At 45.5% G+C, this 21,014-nt stretch overlaps 1 protein-coding gene across 1 annotated transcript in view; it reads left to right on the top strand.

Annotated features, from left to right (window-relative positions):
* Positions 1-21,014, top strand: part of LOC121582322 (T-cell immunomodulatory protein-like) — a gene marked incomplete at its 5' end in the record, with an annotated part of 81,925 nt that overhangs the window by 25,199 nt on the left and 35,712 nt on the right. Inside the window, 3 exon segments of the mRNA XM_045213882.1 lie at positions 5,015-5,165; positions 6,754-6,862; positions 16,031-16,074. Of these exon segments, the coding sequence (XP_045069817.1) occupies positions 5,015-5,165; positions 6,754-6,862; positions 16,031-16,074 (304 nt within the window).

Here is a 21,014-nt window from a genome sequence, read left to right as displayed (position 1 = left end):
AGCAGTGTTTTCAGTGGTAATCCATGTTTCCGTCAGCGCCAAGAAGTCGAGGGACTGGAGGGTAGCATAGGCTGAGATGAACTCTGCCTTGTTGGCAGCAGAACGGCAGTTCCAGAGGCTGCCTGAGACCTGGAACTTCACGTGGGTGGTGCGTGCAGGGACCACCAGGTTAGAGAGGCAGCAGCCACGCGGTGTGATGCCTTTGTATAGCCTGTGCGGAGAGGAGAGAACAGGGATCGACAGAGGCATAGTTGACAGGCTACAGAAAGTGGCTACAATAATGCAAAGGAGATCGGAATGAAATGAACTAAACATCTGGGAAAGGAGAGAGCGGGGCCTCCCTCACTTACGTTTCACTGAAACACCCAAATATAACTCTCCCACCTCAGAAACGATAATTGTTGTAAACTACAGCGGTTCAATGTTTACCTACCCTTACCACCTGGGGGCGGCCCGTCAGGAAGTCCAGGATCCAGTTGCAGAGGGAGGTGTATAGTCCCTGGGTCCTTAGCTTGGTGATGAGCTTTAGTCAATGAATAGCATTCTCACGTAGGTGTTCCTTTTGTCCAGGTGAGAAAGGGCAGTGTGGAGTGCAATAGAGATTGCATCATCTGTGGATCTGTTGGGGCGGTATGCAAATTGCGTGAGTGCTATGTGTCGGTAGTCACTTAGGCAGGATACCTTAGTGTTCTTGGGCACATGGACTATGGTGGTCTGCTTGAAACATGTTGGTATTACAGACTCAGTCAGGGACATGTTGAAAATGTCAGTGAAGACACTTGCCAGTTGGTCAGCTCATGCTCGTAGTACACGTCTTGGTAATCTGTCTGAATGTTGACCTGTTTAAAGGTCTTACTCACATCGGCTACTGAGAGCGTGATCACACAGTAATCTGGAACAGATGATGCTCTCATGCATGCTTCAGTGTTGCAGTGTCCTTCGTCAAGGATCTCTCTGTACTTTCCTCCGTTCATCTTTCCCTCAATCCTGACTGGTCTCCCAGTCCCTGCTGCTGAAAAACATCCCCACAGCATGATGCTGCCACCACCGTGCTTCAACGTAGGGATGGTGCCAGGTTTCCTCCAGACGTGACGCTTGGCATACAAGCCAAAGAGTTCAATCTTGGTTTCATTAGACCAGAGAATCTTGTTTCTCATGGTCTGAGAGTCCTTTAGGTGCCTTTTGGCAAACTCCAAGCTGGCTGTCATGTGCCTTTTACAGAGGATTGGCTTCCGTCTGGCGCCTCTACCATAAATGCCTGATTGGTGGAGTTCCACAGAGATGGTTGTCCTTCTGGAAGGTTCTCCCATCTCCAAGGCCCTTCTCTCCCGATTGCTCAGTTTGGCCGGGCAGCCAGTTCTAGGAAGTCTTGGTGGTTCCAAACATCTTCCATTTAAAAATGATGGAGGCCACTGTGTTCTTGGGGACCTTCAATGCTGCAGACATTTTTTGATACCCTTCCTTAGATCTGTGCCTCGACACAATCCTGTCTCGGAGCTCTACGGACAATTCCTTCGACTGACATGCACTGGCAACTGTGGGACCTTGTATAGACAAGTGTGTGCCTTTCCAAATCATGTTCAATCAATTGAATTTACCACAGGTGGACTCCAATCAAGTTGCAGAAACATCTCAATAATGATCAATGAGAACAGGATGCACCTGAGCTCAATTTCGAGTCTCATAGCAAAGGGTCTGAATACTTATGTATATAAGGTATTTGTGTTTTTTAATTTTTTAATACATTTGCAAACATTTCCAAAAACCTGTTTTCGCAAGGACAGGGCAGGACCAAGTTTGGGAAACCCTGGTCTATAGTATGTAATACTATTGCATTTCTGTGACCGTAATTGTGTAGGATTGAGAAGTACATTTGGTGCAGCGTGTACAAGTGTGACTGCAGTTGAATTATTCTGTTGCGGTAAAAAATTGAACTTGGTGGAGAGCAAGACTTGTGTACTGCATCTCTATCTGTTTACCTCTCTTTGGTGTGTGTACTTCTGTGTGTGTCTCTGTTTAGTGTGTGTGTTTCCGAGTGAGCTTTTGGAGCTGACTCGTGTTGTGCGTGCGTGTGTGTGTGTGTGTGTGCATGGATGTGTTTGTGTTGGAGTGCTCTAGTATATCCTGCCTAGATGATTTGTAATACACTCAGGCTATTGCCCTTTATCAGTGACTTTGGCACCTCTCCTGACCTTGTGCTCATCACAGCCCCTTACATCCCCTATGGAAAAAGACAGGCTCTTCAGAAGACACAAAGGCCCAGAGAGAGAGAACACACACCCACCAACACAGCAGTGAATAACAATGGGGGCTCTCTCTAAGTTTCAGCCTGAAACTCTTAAATAACAGCATCACTCTCCTGATGCAGCACACACACACACAGTCTATGGCAATCGTTAGCTGCACAGATGAGATCGATAAACACAGGCATCAGTTTGATTGAGATGTGGGGCTGATTATGGGGTGGAGACACAATCAAAGACATAATATTAGTATTTTCATCCAGTTGAGAATAGATATTACTGATTGAGTGTCCTCCCAGGGTAATCTCTTTCTGACCTAGTGCTGATTGTATTTTCCCAGGAGGCTGTTCTAGGAAGTCGTTTGGGCTTGATGTTGTTGACCACTTCAAGCTATAAGGAATCCTGTTTGTCCACAGGAGCATGTGTAGTAGCACTCCTCTCTGCAGGTCTGTGTGCCCACCCCTGGAGGCTGGCCACTGGGGCATTCACTCAGACTGGCATCCACAGGGGAGAATTCCAGACCATTGTCTGCCTATTCGATTTGGAATGAGAAAAAAATATCCTTTGTGTTAGGCTTTTACAGCCAAAAGGTCCTCAACCACATTTCTAACCCTGTCTCAGGTGTGAGATTCTGTGAGCTGCACATAAAATGGTCATTCAGATGTGCCAGTAATGCATCAAACTGTTCATTTGAATGATTGACCCATCATAAAGGCTTTGATGTGCCAAATTCATTAGGGCATGTGGTAGCACTCCAAGGTGGCATTAGTTAGACTTAGTCGTGCCACACATTGTGAGTGGCACTTATGACCAATATGTGACTTCAATCTGTGTCCAGACAGTGCCTTGTATTGCCCAGACTTTCTTAGTAAACATCTGATGTTACTACAAAGTTCTGTATGGTTATTCTAACAGTTAAAAGCTAATGGTGTGTGTTGGATCCGGCCAAGCAGCAGGAGAGGAAGATGCTAATGTCCATATTGACTGACAATAAAAGTAAAGAGCAAACCTTCCCTACATGTGTAATTTCACCTATCCTTTCAATCCCTTACAAAGTGCCAATACAGCATAGCATGATGCCTGTCCTCAAATTGTCTTCACATTATTTAATCCAGCCGCCTGGAGCAATATCCATCAGATCTAGTTTTAATTGAACCCTGGTAGATGACAGCTCCGTACTGTAAGTACAGCAGGTTGTTATTTTAACAGCTTAGTCTCAAGGTCCTCCCAGTCTGATAGAAGCTGGGCTTTTTGTTCTGTTAAAATTAATATACAGACGTGTCCTGGTGGGAGTAGAGAGAGACCGGGCATATAGGGAATGTGTGAGTTTGTCCTCTGGCTTCATAATGTGGAAGGACATGCTTTGGTGTGTGTTGGAGTGGGAGACTGTCTCCATTTCCAAGTTTTTTTACCTCTCTCCATCTTGCTAGGCTATGTGTTGAGCATACCAATTCAACGTCGTTGCAGTGTCACATTTCTCAGTCTTTCAGCGACACACAAAGATGGAAACACATTCTCACTCATACCTTGTCTCTCTCTCCACACACACACACACACACACACACATAATGCCAAGCCGTCCTCAAGGGTGAGAGTTTCTCTCCGCCTCATAGCCGGCGGTCCTCTCCACCACAACGCTCCCTTCAATGCGCAAGACGGCTGCAGTCAGAAAAGAGAGAGAGGGAGCGAGAGAATGGAATGAAAAGACAGGTGGAAAAAGAGAACATTTTCACGCTGATTCTATTTTTAGACTTTCTCCATTTCGACACTCAGGATAAGATCTAAAGGCGTATACACGGTAATCGTCTCGACAGAAATGGGTACAGGAAGAAAGAAAAAATCACAACTCAAACAAATGTTGGAAAATGCTGTGGAAATTAAAGCTCTGCAACCAAACTATTACATTTCCCTGTTCAATACAGTCTCCCAGGCTGGAGTTCTAACCCTCCCCCATTCAAATGGTTTGAAATAAGTTTCATGTTTGTATCTCCGTTGTGGACTTAATTGTACACGGCTACTAATTGCCTACTAACTGAGTATTTTCTGCACAGGTCTCTGTTGTATCGTTACTCCCCTTCTCTTTTAAAAGTGTAGTATGTTATTTGTTTTTACTACACTAGTGTGTTCATTTAGGTATTGCTTCACTAATTGAGGAGTGTGTTTTACACCAATAGACAGCAATATCTTCTGTGTATAAGTGTCCCAGAGGATACAGTGTCCATCGTCATCCTCTAGTCCAGGGGTGTCAAACATACAGCCCAATCCGGCCCGCGGGTGGTTTGAGTAAAACATTAAATAAACAAATAAAATACAATTAAAAGAAAACAATTGTGTGGGAAAACAAACTCAATATACTTTAAAATGACTAAACCCAAATCGAAACTGTGTAGAAATGTACAGTTTCTTGGCTGTGTCCAGCTCGCTAAAAAACACCAAAATGAAAGCTAGACAGTCGGGGAGCATAAAAAAATAGAGGACTCTTTTTAGCAAATTTTGACGGCGAGGAAATATAACCAATTTTCAGTGTGGCCCTCCGGACCTCGGTGAAGACCGAATGCGGCCCCCGGGGCAAAAAGAGTTTGACAACCCTGCTCTAGTCCATTTTCATCTCTGATTACTTATGTTGTAGCATCTTTCGAGGAGTACCTACCTCTGTTGTTTTGTCCGTCCTTGACTGTGTTCCTGTCCGTATGAACAGTATCCATCGATTAACGCAGGGTGTGTTTGTGCAGTCCCTAACAGCATCTCTCCCTCTCTCCTCTGTGTTGTAGTGGTCAGCAGGCCTTCCTCCTGGAGAATGTTCCGTGTAACAACGCCAGCTGTAAGGATGTGGGCCGCATGTTCCGTGTCCACTGGGACCAGTCTGACCTGGGGGCCATCCCCGGGGCCGCCGTCGCCACCTTCTTCGACATCTATGAGGATGTGAGTACAACCCCCTCTCCCTCTCTCTCCCTCTCTTCCCCTTGCCACCTTATTTGACATCTATGAGGATGTGAGCACAACCCTCTATCCCCTATTCCTCTCTCCTCCCAACCTCTCCTCCTCTCTCTCGCTCTCTTTCTCTCTAATTAGCCCAGGCTCCCCTCTTCACGCCTTGACACTGTAACACAACCAAAGGCTCTGCTGATTAAAGGAAGATCACTGGTGACCTCGGGCTCTCGCGTCTCATCATTAACCAATTAACCATCAGCAGAGTTGTTACTACCCCAGCTGTGACTGGGAGTCTGGCAGACTGGCTGCTCTCAGTCACTTTAGGATTGCCGTTTTTCTCTCTGTCTTGTGGTCTAGATCCCACCAGCAGCTCTGTTTACTGCTGTGGATAGGGCAGGTTTGGTCACCCTGACAGTCATCCAAGTTTGTCATGTAGTCTCATTTATATCATCGCAGAGCAGGGTTTAGTGGGATTTTGTTTCAATTTGTATGACAACCCCCACAAATTCGAAGTTTGAATGGCACAGAAATCCATTGGGAGTGTTTTCATTATGTCTGTAAGAATTGGCTCTTTTCAATGTGTCTTCCAGTATGGTTAGTCTTGTTAATTGTCCTGTTTGTGGGTGGCACTGGATCCTCTTTTGTCAACAGTCTCCCTGAGAGGCTTCAGCGGCGGTAGCTACATGAGGCTGTAAATGGCACGCTCATGAGGCACTCTCTCCCACACTGGCAAGCAGATTACGGCAGCATCTCTCTCTCTCCTAATCCCACTCCGAGCCGACGGAAGGGTGTGCCAAGACGAGCATGTTACTGCGGGGCACCATTAGCGCAGGATGCCAGCCCGGCTCTGGCACAGTGAAGCAACAGGGCCTGACAGACAGAGCACGGTCATTGTCCCCCTATTAGGAGCCCAATCAGCTCACAGCATAGCCCCCCTCTGAGATGAGATGTGTGCAGTCGAGAGGTGTAGATAAGATGGGTTGGGCCCATCAGCTCTTCAGGAGATTTGGAGAGTGGGCTCTGCTGCATCTCAAATCTGGTTGTCTTTTTATATCTTTAAATGGACACGTAGCTTTCATCCTGACCAAGATTCACCATCTGGGACAGCTTACGTCTTATTTAGTCAAAGTTTTCCTCCACTCCTCCCGTCCTTCTTCCTGAGAGCTCTATCTCGATCTGACTTAACCCCATCACTTCCTGCCTCCCGGTATCCCTCTCTTTCATTACCGCATCCAAGATGGCCTTGCCTACTTAGAGATTACATAATCTATGTGTTTGTTTTGGCTGTGTGATTTATGTATGATATGTATTCTAGTGCAATATGCCCTGTCTCCTCGTTTCAGTGGAGGGAGTAGTTATCCATCTCTATATCTATATTCCACTCCTGTCTCTGGGAGTTGGCTCATTTTCTCTGTAATTCCCTGACAGAGAGTGGGAGAGGAGTGCAGATAACTGCTGTAATGGAGGATCTGTTCTCTGTCCATAACGGGGATGAAGTGGTACATCAGAAGAGACCGTCAAAGAAAGCTTTGACTCCATCTCCTTTTGTCTGTGATGTATTACCACTTCTCATTTGCAGGGAATATTAGATATGATCGTGCTCAGCAAAGAAGAGGGGAAAGAGGGCTTCGTCATCCACGCTTTGAAGAACAACTTTGAAGCCGACGCGTACTTTGTCAAAGTGATTGGTGAGTTGGAACTTTCTCCCGCGTCTTCTTTCACCTTCTGCAGTTAGCGTGTGTGTGTGCATTCCATGTTTGTGAACATCCACTTTTGTATGCATGCATTGTATTCCTTTTCTGTGACAGTTACGTTTGAGAACTGTTTGAAAACTTTTCATAAAAGTATTTTTTATGCACTCCTCTCAGCATTAGGCTGAAGAAGAGCACAGGATGTTTTTATATCGGACTGTTTTCAGGATATCACAAGAACATCCTCATTCCCTGAGACTAGAGTCGTCAGCGGTGTATACGCGCTGAGCACTGCAGGCTACATCCCTATTAGTTTGCATTAGACAACAGCACACGCATCAATAAAAACACGAATGACTGCAGGGCATGCATCTCCCAGCATCCTTTGGGTGTTTTAACTGAACTCCTCACCTCATTCCTCTGTGTGGCTCCCCTCCCCAGCCTATAAGAAACAGTAGCAGTGTGGCTGTAGTGATGGCTGACATTTTGAAAAATGTCCTCTAAAAAGCTAATTTTATGCCATTTAATCCTGGCTGCTGGGTTTTAATTGACGGAGAAGCAGCATGTTATTTTATTTTCCTTAATTCTGTCGTCCCCTCTCTCCCTCACAGCCCCACTGGTGGGCTGCTTTAGTTTTTGAGCTATGACTGCTCCTCTGCCTACAACATCAGGCCCAGACACGGAGACAGTCCCACATTTGCGCACACACAAACTTTCACATATACACTCCCTCGTCTCACACGACTGACCCAGTAGGATTTTTCCACTTCTCTTTTCTGACCTGTTGGTTGTTTCTATTCAGTAAAGCACTGATAGATCAGGAGTGTGCTGAAGTTGTCAAGTGGCTGGAGATGAAGGAAGCACTCTGGTAATTAACTATGAATCTTAAACTGCTCCCAGGCTGCCTGGACCCTCTTGCTCCTGCTGTGGCGTACAGTACATGTCAAGTAGCACGCTGCGTTTGCGTGCCTCTGAAGACGCACACTGTGAACCCAGAGAGATGAGCTCCGTCCTCCTATTACTCGAACATATTCCCCCTATCTGCAAGAGCGCTCGGAGCAGCATGGATATCCTCCCATTAAAACCCAGTCTTGGTGTCACACACTAACACACTGGTGGGCATGCAGAACGAACTCTGCTGTCTCGCAGTTCAGCTGTGACTGTTTGAAACACGAGCAGCATCTTCCTTCCCTCCAGCCCTCAGCAGGAAGAAAGCCTGTGAACATAGTAATGGTGGAGGTGTTTAGAAGGATTATGGGTAGGTAAGCTGTGTTTGTGTGTAGAGAGAAGATTGGCTGGGGTTCACTCACATTCTGACTGTGTTGTTGTGGTGAACAGAGGGATGGTGTCAGGGGTTAGAGAGGGAGGGAATGGGAACAGATGAGGGATTTCAGGTTGGGATTGATTGACAGACTTGTCAGTGTTGGACATTGAAGAAGGTGGACATTGATGGAGGAAGAGCAGGTGATTCATCTGGCCCTAATGGAAGAACAGTACGGACAACAGTCTCCGGGGTTCTACCAACATGCAATCAATAATGGATGGGGTGTTGTTGCTGCCAGTCACACCCGAGCAACCCCACCCTCCTCCCCTTGTTGGTGTGTTGTACGTCAGGCGGTGGCGGTCCCCCTGGTGACGGGCTGTTTTCCGCCGGCGTCAGATCCCCGGAGCTCTTATGGAGCTGACTCGCTGTGGTATTGACTTTAAGTCTGGGTCACTCACAGGATGAAATGATAAGATATGGCCCACGGTGGGACCCAGAGACGCAGCTAATTGCTGCATTCAGCGCCCAGCCTACGCCCAGGATTGATCTTTTTAAACTCATCCTCAAACGGCGCCCGCCTCTGGTTCCTGAGGCTCTGGTGCTATTATGGTCAACGGGCCGGTGCTCTGCTGCTCACTGCAGAGTCCGACTGATATGCCATGCTTTTGACTCCATTGGCGCTCTTTTATTTGCCTATAACAGGGGTATTCAACCGGGGGTCTGCTGAGGTACTGCAGGGGATCCGCGAAAATATATATTTGTACTTTATTTCATAGTTTTTATGAATATCGCTAGCAACAACATAATTAACAAATGTTTTATTACATTCCTACAGTAGAGAAGAGGATAATATTTTATTTCTAATGATGTCAACTTCATTTCTCAACTCGTAATATTGAGCAAATTACACTCATTGGAGCCAATTACACTCACTGGATTATCTGACATAGGCTTTGAAAAAGCACCGGTGAATAGGCTACCAGTGCCGCTGGCTGCTGGTAAGCTTTCTTGACATGGACATACATGTTTGCCAACATATGGCTAAACTTTGTTTAACCAGATAAATAACTGCTCTTAGTGAAGATGTGTTTGGAGTTACCTTTCTTCTCTTCCAATTACAATGTGGGGAGGTCAAAATAATGAAAAAATATCTACCAAATCTATTCATATTAAAATGTTGATTACTTCTCCTTTGCAATTATCATTCACCTGATGACAAGACGTGAAACTTTTTTGGGGGGCTAACGTATGATGGGGGTACCTGGGTTGCTGGTTTGCCTGGGAGGGGGTCCCTGGGCAAGAAAAGGTTGATGACTCCTGGCCTATAAAACTGGCTCTAATTACTGTCTCATTGAGGCCAGTGTTAACTCAAACTGGCCCTTCAATTAGGATAATTAATCAGGTAGCTGAGATGGATCAGGTCGCTGGGCGTCGCACAGGGGCCAAGGGAAGATGATACCCAGCCGTTAGGGGAGACCAGGAACCGTCTATCTCAGAAAGTCAAAGATGTGTAATTACTCTGTTTTTACTGAAGAATTAGGTAGTGTGACACTGGTCCTACAATGTTACAAGTGTTTACTTCAGTGAACTAGCCTAGTTCAGCAGTCAAATCCCCATGATATACCTGAGGATTAATACAAATAATGAGATATTGAGAGTCAAAGTAGAAATGTTAGAAAAGGGTAACAGAGATGGTGTGTGTGTCTACATGCAGGTCTATATCTGTGTGTGTGAGTGACATACAGACAGAACTATGTGAGCTGATTACGTTCTCCTCCTCTCTAGTTAGGATGCAGATTCGCTACATTGAGGAACATCTGCAGGCTTTGATCAGTCCAGTACACATCCTCCTCTCCCTTTTCTCTCCGCCTCTGCCAAGCTGTCGGTCAGGAAGTAACTGCCCTCACTCACATTTCAATTCAGCTCAACAGATGAGGGAGCTTTCAGAGACATTGCTCTCCACTCTCTTTTGGAATTTGAAGATATGAGTCCATATTTCTGGAGGTTTTTCTGCTGGTTTATTGGTTGTTTCTGCGTTTGGTGTGTAATATTGCGTGGTGAATTAAAGTATACAGAATGAAACTCACATAGGACGCACACCAAGGATATAGGATAGAACTATCGATTATTGTATTTCCTCTCTCCAGTTTTACAATAGCCCTCAATCTGACACAACTTTGAAAGTATTTCCAGGGTTACCATTTTGCAGAAGGAAACTTTTCTCCAATGTCCAGTAGTCATCCATTCATTTTGGTCTTAAAGGTCTTCTGACTACTCCACCACCCTCATATATAATGCATCTCTGGGAGTACAGATGGAATATTTCATTTCACATCTGCAGCCTGCAGATGATTGACAGCTAAAGCTCGTCCTTCAAATAAGCCTCAAACAAAGGTAGTTGAATGATGTCAGAGAGGCAGGCGATGTATGACTATGACTTACCATTAGATCAGTCTGACATGACAGATAACTAGACTTCAAATCCGTCTGGGAGGTGATTGACATCATGCACACGCGCACACACACGCACACACTTCCTTCGTGGATTACTCCGCTATGAGCAGGTGGTCATCCGGAAGACGAGTAATAGTAAAATACAAGTGGAAGCGGGTAGAATGACTGTGTGTGTGTGCATGTGTGTGTGCGTGCATGCTTTATGATTGTGTGTGTATTGTGTGTGTGGCGGCAGGTAGCCTAGCAGTTAAGTGCGTTGGGCCAGAAACCGAAAGGTCGCTGATTCAAATCCCCGTGCCGACTAGGTAAAACATCTGCCAATGTGCCCTTGAGCAAGGCACTTAACCCTAATTGCTCCTGTAAATCGCTCTGGAGAAGAGAGTCTGCTAAATGACTAAAATGTCATTGTAATTGTGTGTCACTCCCTGTCTGGCAGACGTGAAGCCTATGGTCAACGCCGGCCCAGATTAGGCCTGAGGAAAAAGAAAGCAACATCTCGGAGTGCTCAGCTGTCAGTGTAAGACTGCTCATTGATTGCATTTGTAGCTGCTGGCGTGGTGTGGTGACATGACATGTGGCTTCCCCCTGTCAAGAGGCAGCCAGCCCACAGCTTGGAATGGCTCTTCTTTTCTTGTGACGTTGGCTTGGTTTCCATGGTTCCCTATGGTTTTATCTCTTTTTATGATGATGATACGGAGGCGATTTAAATGTGAGAGCCGTCAGACAGCGTCTCCGGGGTAGGATCTGGAGGGACTGGACTGGACTGGTGGAGGATTTGAACATGCTTTGACAGTAGTTAGGCCTGGGAAGGCAGTTGTCAACCCAGTTCAGCTATAGGCTCCCATGCATGTACACTACAGTACCCTGCTGTACTGTTAGCTCCGCTCTATAGTCCTGGAACAGAGTCTCATTCAGAGCACATCAGCAGCACCATGCAGCCCTGAATGATGGTACTGTCTGATTTCAGGTGAAACTGATGCAGCCAAGAACAGAGAGAGGGCATCTCCCACAGCTCTCATTAAGATGTCAGAGATGGCTCAGACATCTGGCCTCACCTGTGTGTGTGTGTGTGTGTGTGTGTGTGTGTGTGTGTGTGTGTGTGTGTGTGTGTGTGTGTGTGTGTGTGTGTGTGGTGCGCGCCCGCATTATGTTATTTCCTCCAAGCCATGCTGGTGTGCTGCTCAATGAGGCGGAACGATGAACCGGACACTCAGTCCCTTATCAACCCATCTGTCTGATATGTGTGCTCTGTCTACAGCCCATGCACCGCCCTGGCGGCAAAGTACATGCCACCTCCTAAAACATTACAGCATGATCGCAGTATGACATAAATCCTAACACCACAAGAAATCCCACCTAACTAATGGCGACAGCCAGCAACTGAGATAGCTAAGTTCTCATTCTGCTGCATGGTCTCTCGCATGCATAGACATTAAAGGAACAAACCCCAAAGCCGTCTCGCCAAATGCCTCAGTGAATGTCTATTGGCTATTCTGTAAAGCCCTCATGAAGAGGTCATAGTGTGCAGTGGATTAACAAAAGTCTGCATTATCTCTACTATAGGCTATATGAAGCTCTTGCACTAAGCCCTGGCATTAAAGAAGCACATTATTAGCTGAATCCACAAAAATAAAATTACATTTTTTAACAGGTCTTTAATGTTTAAATGCAAACGTAGTGTATTTTAGTTTTAAAAAGGCTTCTAAAGTTTGTAATTTCCACGGAAAATGTATCAACCCCTACAAAAATGTCCATTAATTATAATCCACATAATAATTCACATTTCCTGTTGCTGTAGGATTATTTTCCTGCTGGAGCAAACTGGATCAAATTAAGATCCTACATCTGTACACACAAAGAACACACACACACACTAGTAGACAGGCCCAGACATACACAGGCAGAATACACTGACAGTCCATTTCATCCTCCACCTCAGTGGACAAGTCCTGCTGGGGAGCTGCCGTCAGCATTGAAATCACCCTTGTCGCAGCTCCCTCTGACAAATAGAGTGGGGGAAAAAAGTATTTAGTCAGCCACCAATTGTGCAAGTTCTCCCACTTAAAAAGATGAGAGAGGCCTGTAATTTTCATCATAGGTACACGTCAACTATGACAGACAAAATGAGAAAATAAAATCCAGAAAATCACATTGTAAAATTTTTAATGAATTTATTTGCAAATTATGGTGGAAAATAAGTATTTGGTCAATAACAAAAGTTTCTCAATACTTTGTTATATACCCTTTGTTGGCAATGACACAGGTCAAAAGTTTTCTGTAAGTCTTCACAAGGTTTTCACACACTGTTGCTGGTATTTTGGCCCATTCCTCCATGCAGATCTCCTCTAGAGCAGTGATGTTTTGGGGCTGTCGCTGGGCAACACGGACTTTCAACTCCCTCCAAAGATTTTCTATGGGGTTGAGATCTGAAGACTGGCTAGGCCACTCCAGGACCTTGAAATGCTTCTTACGAAGCCACTCCTTCGTTGCTGTGTTTGGGGTCATTGTCATGCTGAAAGACCCAGCCACGTTTCATCTTCAATGCCCTTGCTGATGGAAGGAGGTTTTCAATCAAAATCTCACGATACATGGCCCCATTCATTCTTTCCTTTACACGGATCAGTCGTCCTGGTCCCTTTGCAGAAAAACGGCCCCAAAGCATGATGTTTCCACCCCCATGCTTCACAGTAGGTATGGTGTTCTTTGGATGCAACTCAGCATTCTTTGTCCTCCAAACACGACGAGTTGAGTTTTTACCAAAAAGTTATATTTTGGTTTCATCTGACCATATGACATTCTCCCAATCCTCTTCTGGATCATCCAAATGCACTCTAGCAAACTTCAGACGGGCCTGGACATGTACTGGCTTAAGCAGGGGGACACGTCTGGCACTGCAGGATTTGAGTCCCTGGCGGCGTAGTGTGTTACTGATGGTAGGCTTTGTTACTTTGGTCCCAGCTCTCTGCAGGTCATTCACTAGGTCCCCCCTGTGGTTCTGGGATTTTTGCTCACCGTTCTTGTGATCATTTTGACCCCACGGGGTGAGATCTTGCGTGGAGCCCCAGATCGAGGGAGATTATCAGTGGTCTTGTATGTCTTCCATTTCCTAATAATTGCTCCCACAGTTGATTTCTTCAAACCAAGCTGCTTACCTATTGCAGATTCAGTCTTCCCAGCCTGGTGCAGGTCTACAATTTTGTTTCTGGTGTCCTTTGACAGCTCTTTGGTCTTGGCCATAGTGGAGTTTGGAGTGTGACTGTTTGAGGTTGTGGACAGGTGTCTTTTATACTGATAACAAGTTCAAACAGGTGCCATTAATACAGGTAACGAGTGGAGGAAAGAGGAGCCTCTTAAAGAAGAAGTTACAGGTCTGTGAGAGCCAGATATCTTGCTTGTTTGTAGGTGACCAGATACTTATTTTCCACCATAATTTGCAAATAAATTCATAAAAAATCCTACAATGTGATTTTCTGGATTTTTTTTCTCAATTTGTCTGTCATAGTTGACGTGTACCTATGATGAAAATTACAGGCCTCTCTCATCTTTTTAAGTGGGAGAACTTGCACAATTGGTGGCTGACTAAATACATTTTTCCCCCACTGTAGCTCTATCCAACAGAGTAGAGTTGTGCACAGTTGTGGATTTCTGGATAAACCCTGAATACTTACTGTGTTATCGGTCCAAGGTCCATATGTGACCCTTACTTGGTACCTGTTGCATACGAGTTTAATGAATGACAACAGAAGAGAAAAAGCGAGAGCTGTAAATAAAGACTGGGTTCTTAGAAGGCAGGGGGGTTGCTCTGTGAGAGTCAGAGAGGGAGAGTTGTCTATCCAAGCACACAGAGAAGCATCCACATCCTGAGCAGTAGTAGCAGGGCCAGTGAGTCGTGAAGGACAGCGGCGAGGCACAGTCACTGACTTCCCGTCTGTCTCTGTCCCTGAGCCACGCATCACTGCCTGCGTCAGGCACTTTATGGAGTCTCTATGTCAGCGCCATTGATTGGATTTACCCATTCTACTAACCAATTTACGACACGACACGACATGCTCACAGTCCCCATAGTCCTTTAAACAAGCCAGAGAAGGTGTTGCACTAGCTGCTGTTCATAATGGCTCCACTAGTGACTAGGGATCACGTCTTTGTTATGATCCATTGGAAAGAGAAGGGTTTCTAATCCAACCTCAACGCCATGGGTCAGTGTGGATTGGAATTAACTTGGCGCTCTGGGAACTTGGTGAGAATAGTAATACAAGTTAAGTTGTTTGTATTTTTTCCAGAAATCAAAATGAATTTGGAGAAGGTAGCTTTAGCTATATGAGATTAGTTCAACCCTAGCAGACAGAAACACCCTTCTGGGTGTAAAGGCCCAACATTTTATGATCTATTGATCTGCTCTGTCCTCTGCACACTGTTGACAGGTGTTAGACCTGATCCCAGGGCCCGGTTTCCCAAAAGCATCTTAAGGCTAAGTTCATCGTTAAAACAATTGAGCTCAATGGTTCTAACAATGAACTTAGCCTTAAGATGCTTTTGGGAAACCGGGCCCAGGTCAGTGTTTGATCAGATAGATATCTGCATTCTCATGTCTTGATTAGGGCTGTAACCGATGAAATCAGCAGCAGCACATGTACCTTTCAACATGGGCAGTATCGATCCCATCGACCACAGAGGTATAACCCCCGAACTCAACGAATGGCTCCACGTGGAGGTCAAAGGGCCTCATCTCATTCCAATGTCAGACACGTCCTTCAGTTCCGTACAGTAGGCTACACGGTCCAACAGTGACGGTCGGTCTCTCTGAGACTAGGCCTAGTAGCTCTAAAGAGGAAGGACATTCATGTGTTTACTTTGAATGGGGTTGTTTGTTTATCTGCATTAAGGAGTGCAGTCAGTCAGTCAGTCAGTGTGCAGCAGTACACAGGATGCATGATGGGAGATCTTAATTAAAGCAGTATTCAGCAGCTCAACTTCAATGTACAAATCACCAGCGCCAGCCAATTAGTATGCTAATATATTAATTCCTCTCATTGCTGATTAAGAATTCAGGATTTTGTTCTTGCTGCTCCATATGCACACAAATACTTATATACTTCCCCTGCAGCTTATTAGTGAGCACATTTATTTTCTGTGTTCATTTTACTTCCAATTACTTTTCTTTTTTTTCTCTCTCGCACTTATTTCCTCTCTCGCACTTATATGCAATGAGTGCATTTGTTTAGCTTCCCCATTAATAAGCATCCACAGTAAAACAATATATGCACTGCAGGTCTATCTTAAGTATACCAAGTCTGGGTTTTCCAACAGGGATGACGTCATTAACCATACAGTATCTAACTCATTTAGCCGTGTTGTTAGTCACAGACAACTCCCACACTGTTTGGGATTGTGTAGGACAAATAAAGTCCCTGTTGCTAGCTAATCGATCTTCCTTTTCTCCTCCTCAGTGCTCAGTGGACTCTGTTCTAACGACTGCCCGGGAAACGTCAAGGTAAGACTAGTGTTTCTGTGCATGTGTGTGCATTATAACACAATGAAAAAGATAGCCAAAGAGATACAGTGGAGGTATTGAAATTGAAAGATACAATTTATAGAAATATTTTGAGAAAGTGAAAAGGCTTATCTTGTAACTTGTCATTCAGGCCATCTTGGTCCTGTAAGAGCATCTGCTAAATGACTGAAATGTAAATGTAAAATGTGATAGTCCCTCATCCCCAGAGCTAGTGACAGACAGGCTTGGTGCTGGTCCTGTCGTAATGTTTTTGTTTGGGTTGTTTGCCTCTCCACTGTGTGTCCGCTCACACTCACCCCCCATTGCCTGACTCAGCCGGGTGATTGATCGAGCCCATGTCTGGAGCTTTGAGCTGTTTTCACTGCTCACCTCCTCCTTAAGTCCCTCACATCTATCACTCTAACCCTCTTCTGTCTGTCTGTCTGTCTGTCTTCCCACCTATTGTCTCGGCCTCTATCACTATCCACCTCCTTTCCCTTTAGTTACCACAGAACTTTTGTTCAATTTCCAATCCCAGTACAGTACAACTGTTCAGTCTGATGAAACTACAGACCATGTATAGTACAGTACTGTGTGGGAGGGTCTGTCTGTGTGGGAGCCTAGCTGCACACTCCAATAGGCTGCTATAGCTTTTCATTAGGCTGTTAAAACAGAGCCTAGGCAGACAGAAAGCTCTCTTCATTAGGTGTCATCGGCCCATAATGAAGAGATAATACAGCCTCCATATGACCACTCAGTCATTTCCCGCTCCGCAGAGCCCCACCCTGCGGCATGCTGAGAGAATCGTCTCCCCACAGTACTGGTGATGGGTGAAAAAATAGATAGTTACATATCGGAATATTATTTTTGACGATGTATGGTTTTGACAATATCGCAATATTATTTTTGCGCTAGTTGGCTGTACTTGAACCAGAACTCCAGTATGTTTCCTTCTTAGCTTGTTCTCCATGTTCTGGCCGGGGACTTTAATGCAGGGAAACTTAAATACGTTCTACCTAATTTATACCAGCATGTTAAATGTGCAACCAGAGGAAAAAAAACTCTAGACCACCTTTACTCCACACACAGAGACGCATACAAAGCTCTCCCTCGCCCTCCATTTGGCAAATCTGACCATAACTCTATCCTCCTGATTCCTGCTTAAAAGCAAAAACTAAAGCAGGAAGCACCAGTGACTCGGTTAATAAAAAAGTGGTCAGATGACGCAGATGCTAAGCTACAGGACTGTTTTGCTAGCACAGACTGGAACATGTTCCGGGATTCTTCAGACAGCATTGAGGAGTACACCACATCAGTCACTGGCTTCATCAATAAGTGCATCGATGATGTCGTCCCCACAGTGACCGTACGTACATATATATTATTATATTATTATTATATTATATTATTATTATTATTATTATTATTATTATTATTATTATTATTATTATTATTACATACCCCAATCAGAAGCCATGGATTACAGGAAACATCCGCACTGAGCTAAAGGGTAGAGCTGCCGCTTTCAAGGAACGGGACTCTAACCCGGACGCTTATAAGAAATCCCGCTATGCCCTCCGACGAACCATCAAACAGGCAAAGAGTCAATACAGGGGTAAGATTGAATCGTACTACACTGGCTCTGACGCTCGTCGGATGTGGCAGGGCTTGAAAACTATTACAGACTACAAAGGGAAGCACAGCTGCGAGCTGCCCAGTGACACAAGCCTACCAGACGAGCTAAACCACTTCTATGCTCGCTTCGAGGCAAGCAACACTGAAGCATGCATGAGAGCACCAGCTGTTCCGGATGACTATGTGATCACGCTCTCCGTAGCCGATGTGAGTAAGACTTTTAAGCAGGTCAACATTCACAAGGCCGCAGGGCCAGACGGATTACCAGGACGTGTACTCCGAGCATGTGCTGACCAACTGGCAAGTGTCTTCACTGAAATTTTCAACATGTCCCTGACTGAGTCTGTAATACCAACATGTTTCAAGCAGACCACCATAGTCCCCGTGCCCAAGGACTCTAAGATAACCTGCCTAAATGACTACCGACCCGCAGCACTGACGTCTGTAGCCATGAAGTGCTTTGAAAGGCTGGTCATGGCTCACATCAACAGCATTATCCCAGAAACCCTAGACCCACTCCAATTTGCATACCGCCCCAACAGATCCACAGATGATGCAATCTCTATTGCACTCCACACTGCCCTTTCCCACCTGGACAAGAGGAACACCTACGTGAGAATGCTATTCATTGACTACAGCTCAGCATTCAACACCATAGTGCCCTCTAAGCTCATCACTAAGCTAAGCATCCTGGGACTAAACACCTCCCTCTGCAACTGGATCCTGGACTTCCTGACGGGCCGCCCCCAGGTGGTAAGGGTAGGTAACAACACATCTGCCACACTGATCCTCAACACGGGGGGCCCCCTCAGGGGTGTGTGCTCAGTCCCCTCCTGTACTCTCTGTTCACCCATGACTGCATGGCCAGGCACGACTCCAACACCATCATTAAGTTTGCCGACGACACAACAGTGGTAGGCCTGATCACCGACAACGATGAGACAGCCTATAGGGAGGAGGTCAGAGACCTGGCCGTGTGGTGCCAGGACAACAACCTCTCCCTCAACGTGACCAAGACAAAGGAGATGATTGTGGACTACAGGAAAAAAAAGAGGACTGAGCACGCCCCCATTCTCATCGACGGGGCTGTAGTGGAACAGGTTGAGAGCTTCAAGTTCCTTGGTGTCCACATCACCAACAAACTATCATGGTCCAAACACACCAAGACAGTCGTGAAGAGGGCACGACAAAGCCTATTCCCCCTCAGGAGACTGAAAAGATTTGGCATGGGTCCTCAGATCCTCAAAAAATTCTACAGCTGCACCATCGAGAGCATCCTGACTGGTTGCATCACCGCCTGGTATGGCAACTGCTTGGCCTCCGACCGCAAGGCACTACAGAGGGTAGTGCGTAAGGCCCAGTACATCACTGGGGCCAAGCTTCCTGCCATCCAGGACCTCTATACCAGGCGGTGTCAGAGGAAGGCCCTCAAAATTGTCAAAGACTCCAGCCACCCTAGTCATAGACTGTTCTCCCTGCTACCGCACGGCAAGCGGTACCGGAGTGCCAAGTCTAGGTCCAAAAGACTTCTCAACAGCTTCTACCCCCAAGCCATAAGACTCCTGAACAGCTAATCATGGCTACCCGGACTATTTGCATGCCCCCCCACCCCATCCTTTTTACGCTGCTGCTACTCTGTTAATTATTTATGCATAGTCACTTCAACTCTACCCACATGTACATATTACTTCAACTATCTCAACTAGCCGGTGCACCCGCACATTGACTCTGCACCGGTACCCCCCTGTATATATAGCCTCCCTACTGTTATTTTATTTTACTTCTGATCTTTTTTTCTCAACACTTTTTTTGTTGTTGTTTTATTTTTACTTTTTTTGTTAAAAATAAATGCACTGTTGGTTAAGGGCTGTAAGTAAGCATTTCACTGTAATGTCTGCACCTGTTGTATTCGGCGCATGTGACCAATACAATTTGATTTGATTTGAAATAGGGAGCCAATTTGTTTTCAGCACTTATTTCCATGCCTGAATCAAAACTTGTTTTCTCCAGCAGACATATGGTGAGCAATATGTTTGAACATCCAATAGCAAAATTATCACATTATCGAATCGCAATACAGTGGGGAAAAAAAGTATTTGTCATCCACCAATTGTGCAAGTTCTCCCACTTAAAAAGATGAGAGAGGCCTGTAATTTTCATCATAGGTACACGTCAACTATGACAGACAAATTGAGAAAAAAAATCCAGAAAATCACATTGTAGGATTTTTTACGAATTTATTTGCAAATTATGGTGGAAAATAAGTATTTGGTCACCTACAAACAAACAAGATTTCTGGCTCTCACAGACCTGTAACTTCTTCTTTAAGAGGCTCCTCTGTCCTCCACTCGTTACCTGTATTAATGGCACCTGTTTGAACTTGTTATCAGTATAAAAGACACCTGTCCACAACCTCAAACAGTCACACTCCAAACTCCACTATGGCCAAGACCAAAGAGCTGTCAAAGGACACCAGAAACAAAATTGTAGACCTGCACCAGGCTGGGAAGACTGAATCTGCAATAGGTAAGCAGCTTGGTTTGAAGAAATCAACTGTGGGAGCAATTATTAGGAAATGGAAGACATACAAGACCACTGATAATCTCCCTCGATCTGGGGCTCCACGCAAGATCTCACCCCGTGGGGTCAAAATGATCACAAGAACGGTGAGCAAAAATCCCAGAACCACACGGGGGGACCTAGTGAATGACCTGCAGAGAGCTGGGACTAAAGTAACAAAGCCTACCATCAGTAACACACTACGCCGCCAGGGACTCAAATCCTGCAGTGCCAGACATGTCCCCCTGCTTAAGCCAGTACATGTCCAGGCCCGTCTGAAGTTTGCTAGAGTGCATTTGGATGATCCAGAAGAGGATTGGGAGAATGTCATATGGTCAGATGAAACCAAAATATAACTTTTTGGTAAAAACTCAACTCGTCGTGTTTGGAGGACAAAGAATGCTGAGTTGCATCCAAAGAACACCATACCTACTGTGAAGCATGGGGGTGGAAACATCATGCTTTGGGGCTGTTTTTTCTGCAAAGGGACCAGGACGACTGATCCGTGTAAAGGAAAGAATGAATGGGGCCATGTATCGTGAGATTTTGAGTGAAAACCTCCTTCCATCAGCAAGGGCATTGAAGATGAAACGTGGCTGGGTCTTTCAGCATGACAATGATCCCAAACACACCGCCCGGGCAACGAAGGAGTGGCTTCGTAAGAAGCATTTCAAGGTCCTGGAGTGGCCTAGCCAGTCTCCAGATCTCAACCCCATAGAAAATCTTTGGAGGGAGTTGAAAGTCCG

This window comes from Coregonus clupeaformis, unplaced genomic scaffold, assembly GCF_020615455.1.
Source record: "Coregonus clupeaformis isolate EN_2021a unplaced genomic scaffold, ASM2061545v1 scaf0165, whole genome shotgun sequence".
NCBI classification, from domain to species: domain Eukaryota; kingdom Metazoa; phylum Chordata; class Actinopteri; order Salmoniformes; family Salmonidae; genus Coregonus; species Coregonus clupeaformis.
This window is presented reverse-complemented; position numbering and strand designations above follow the sequence as displayed.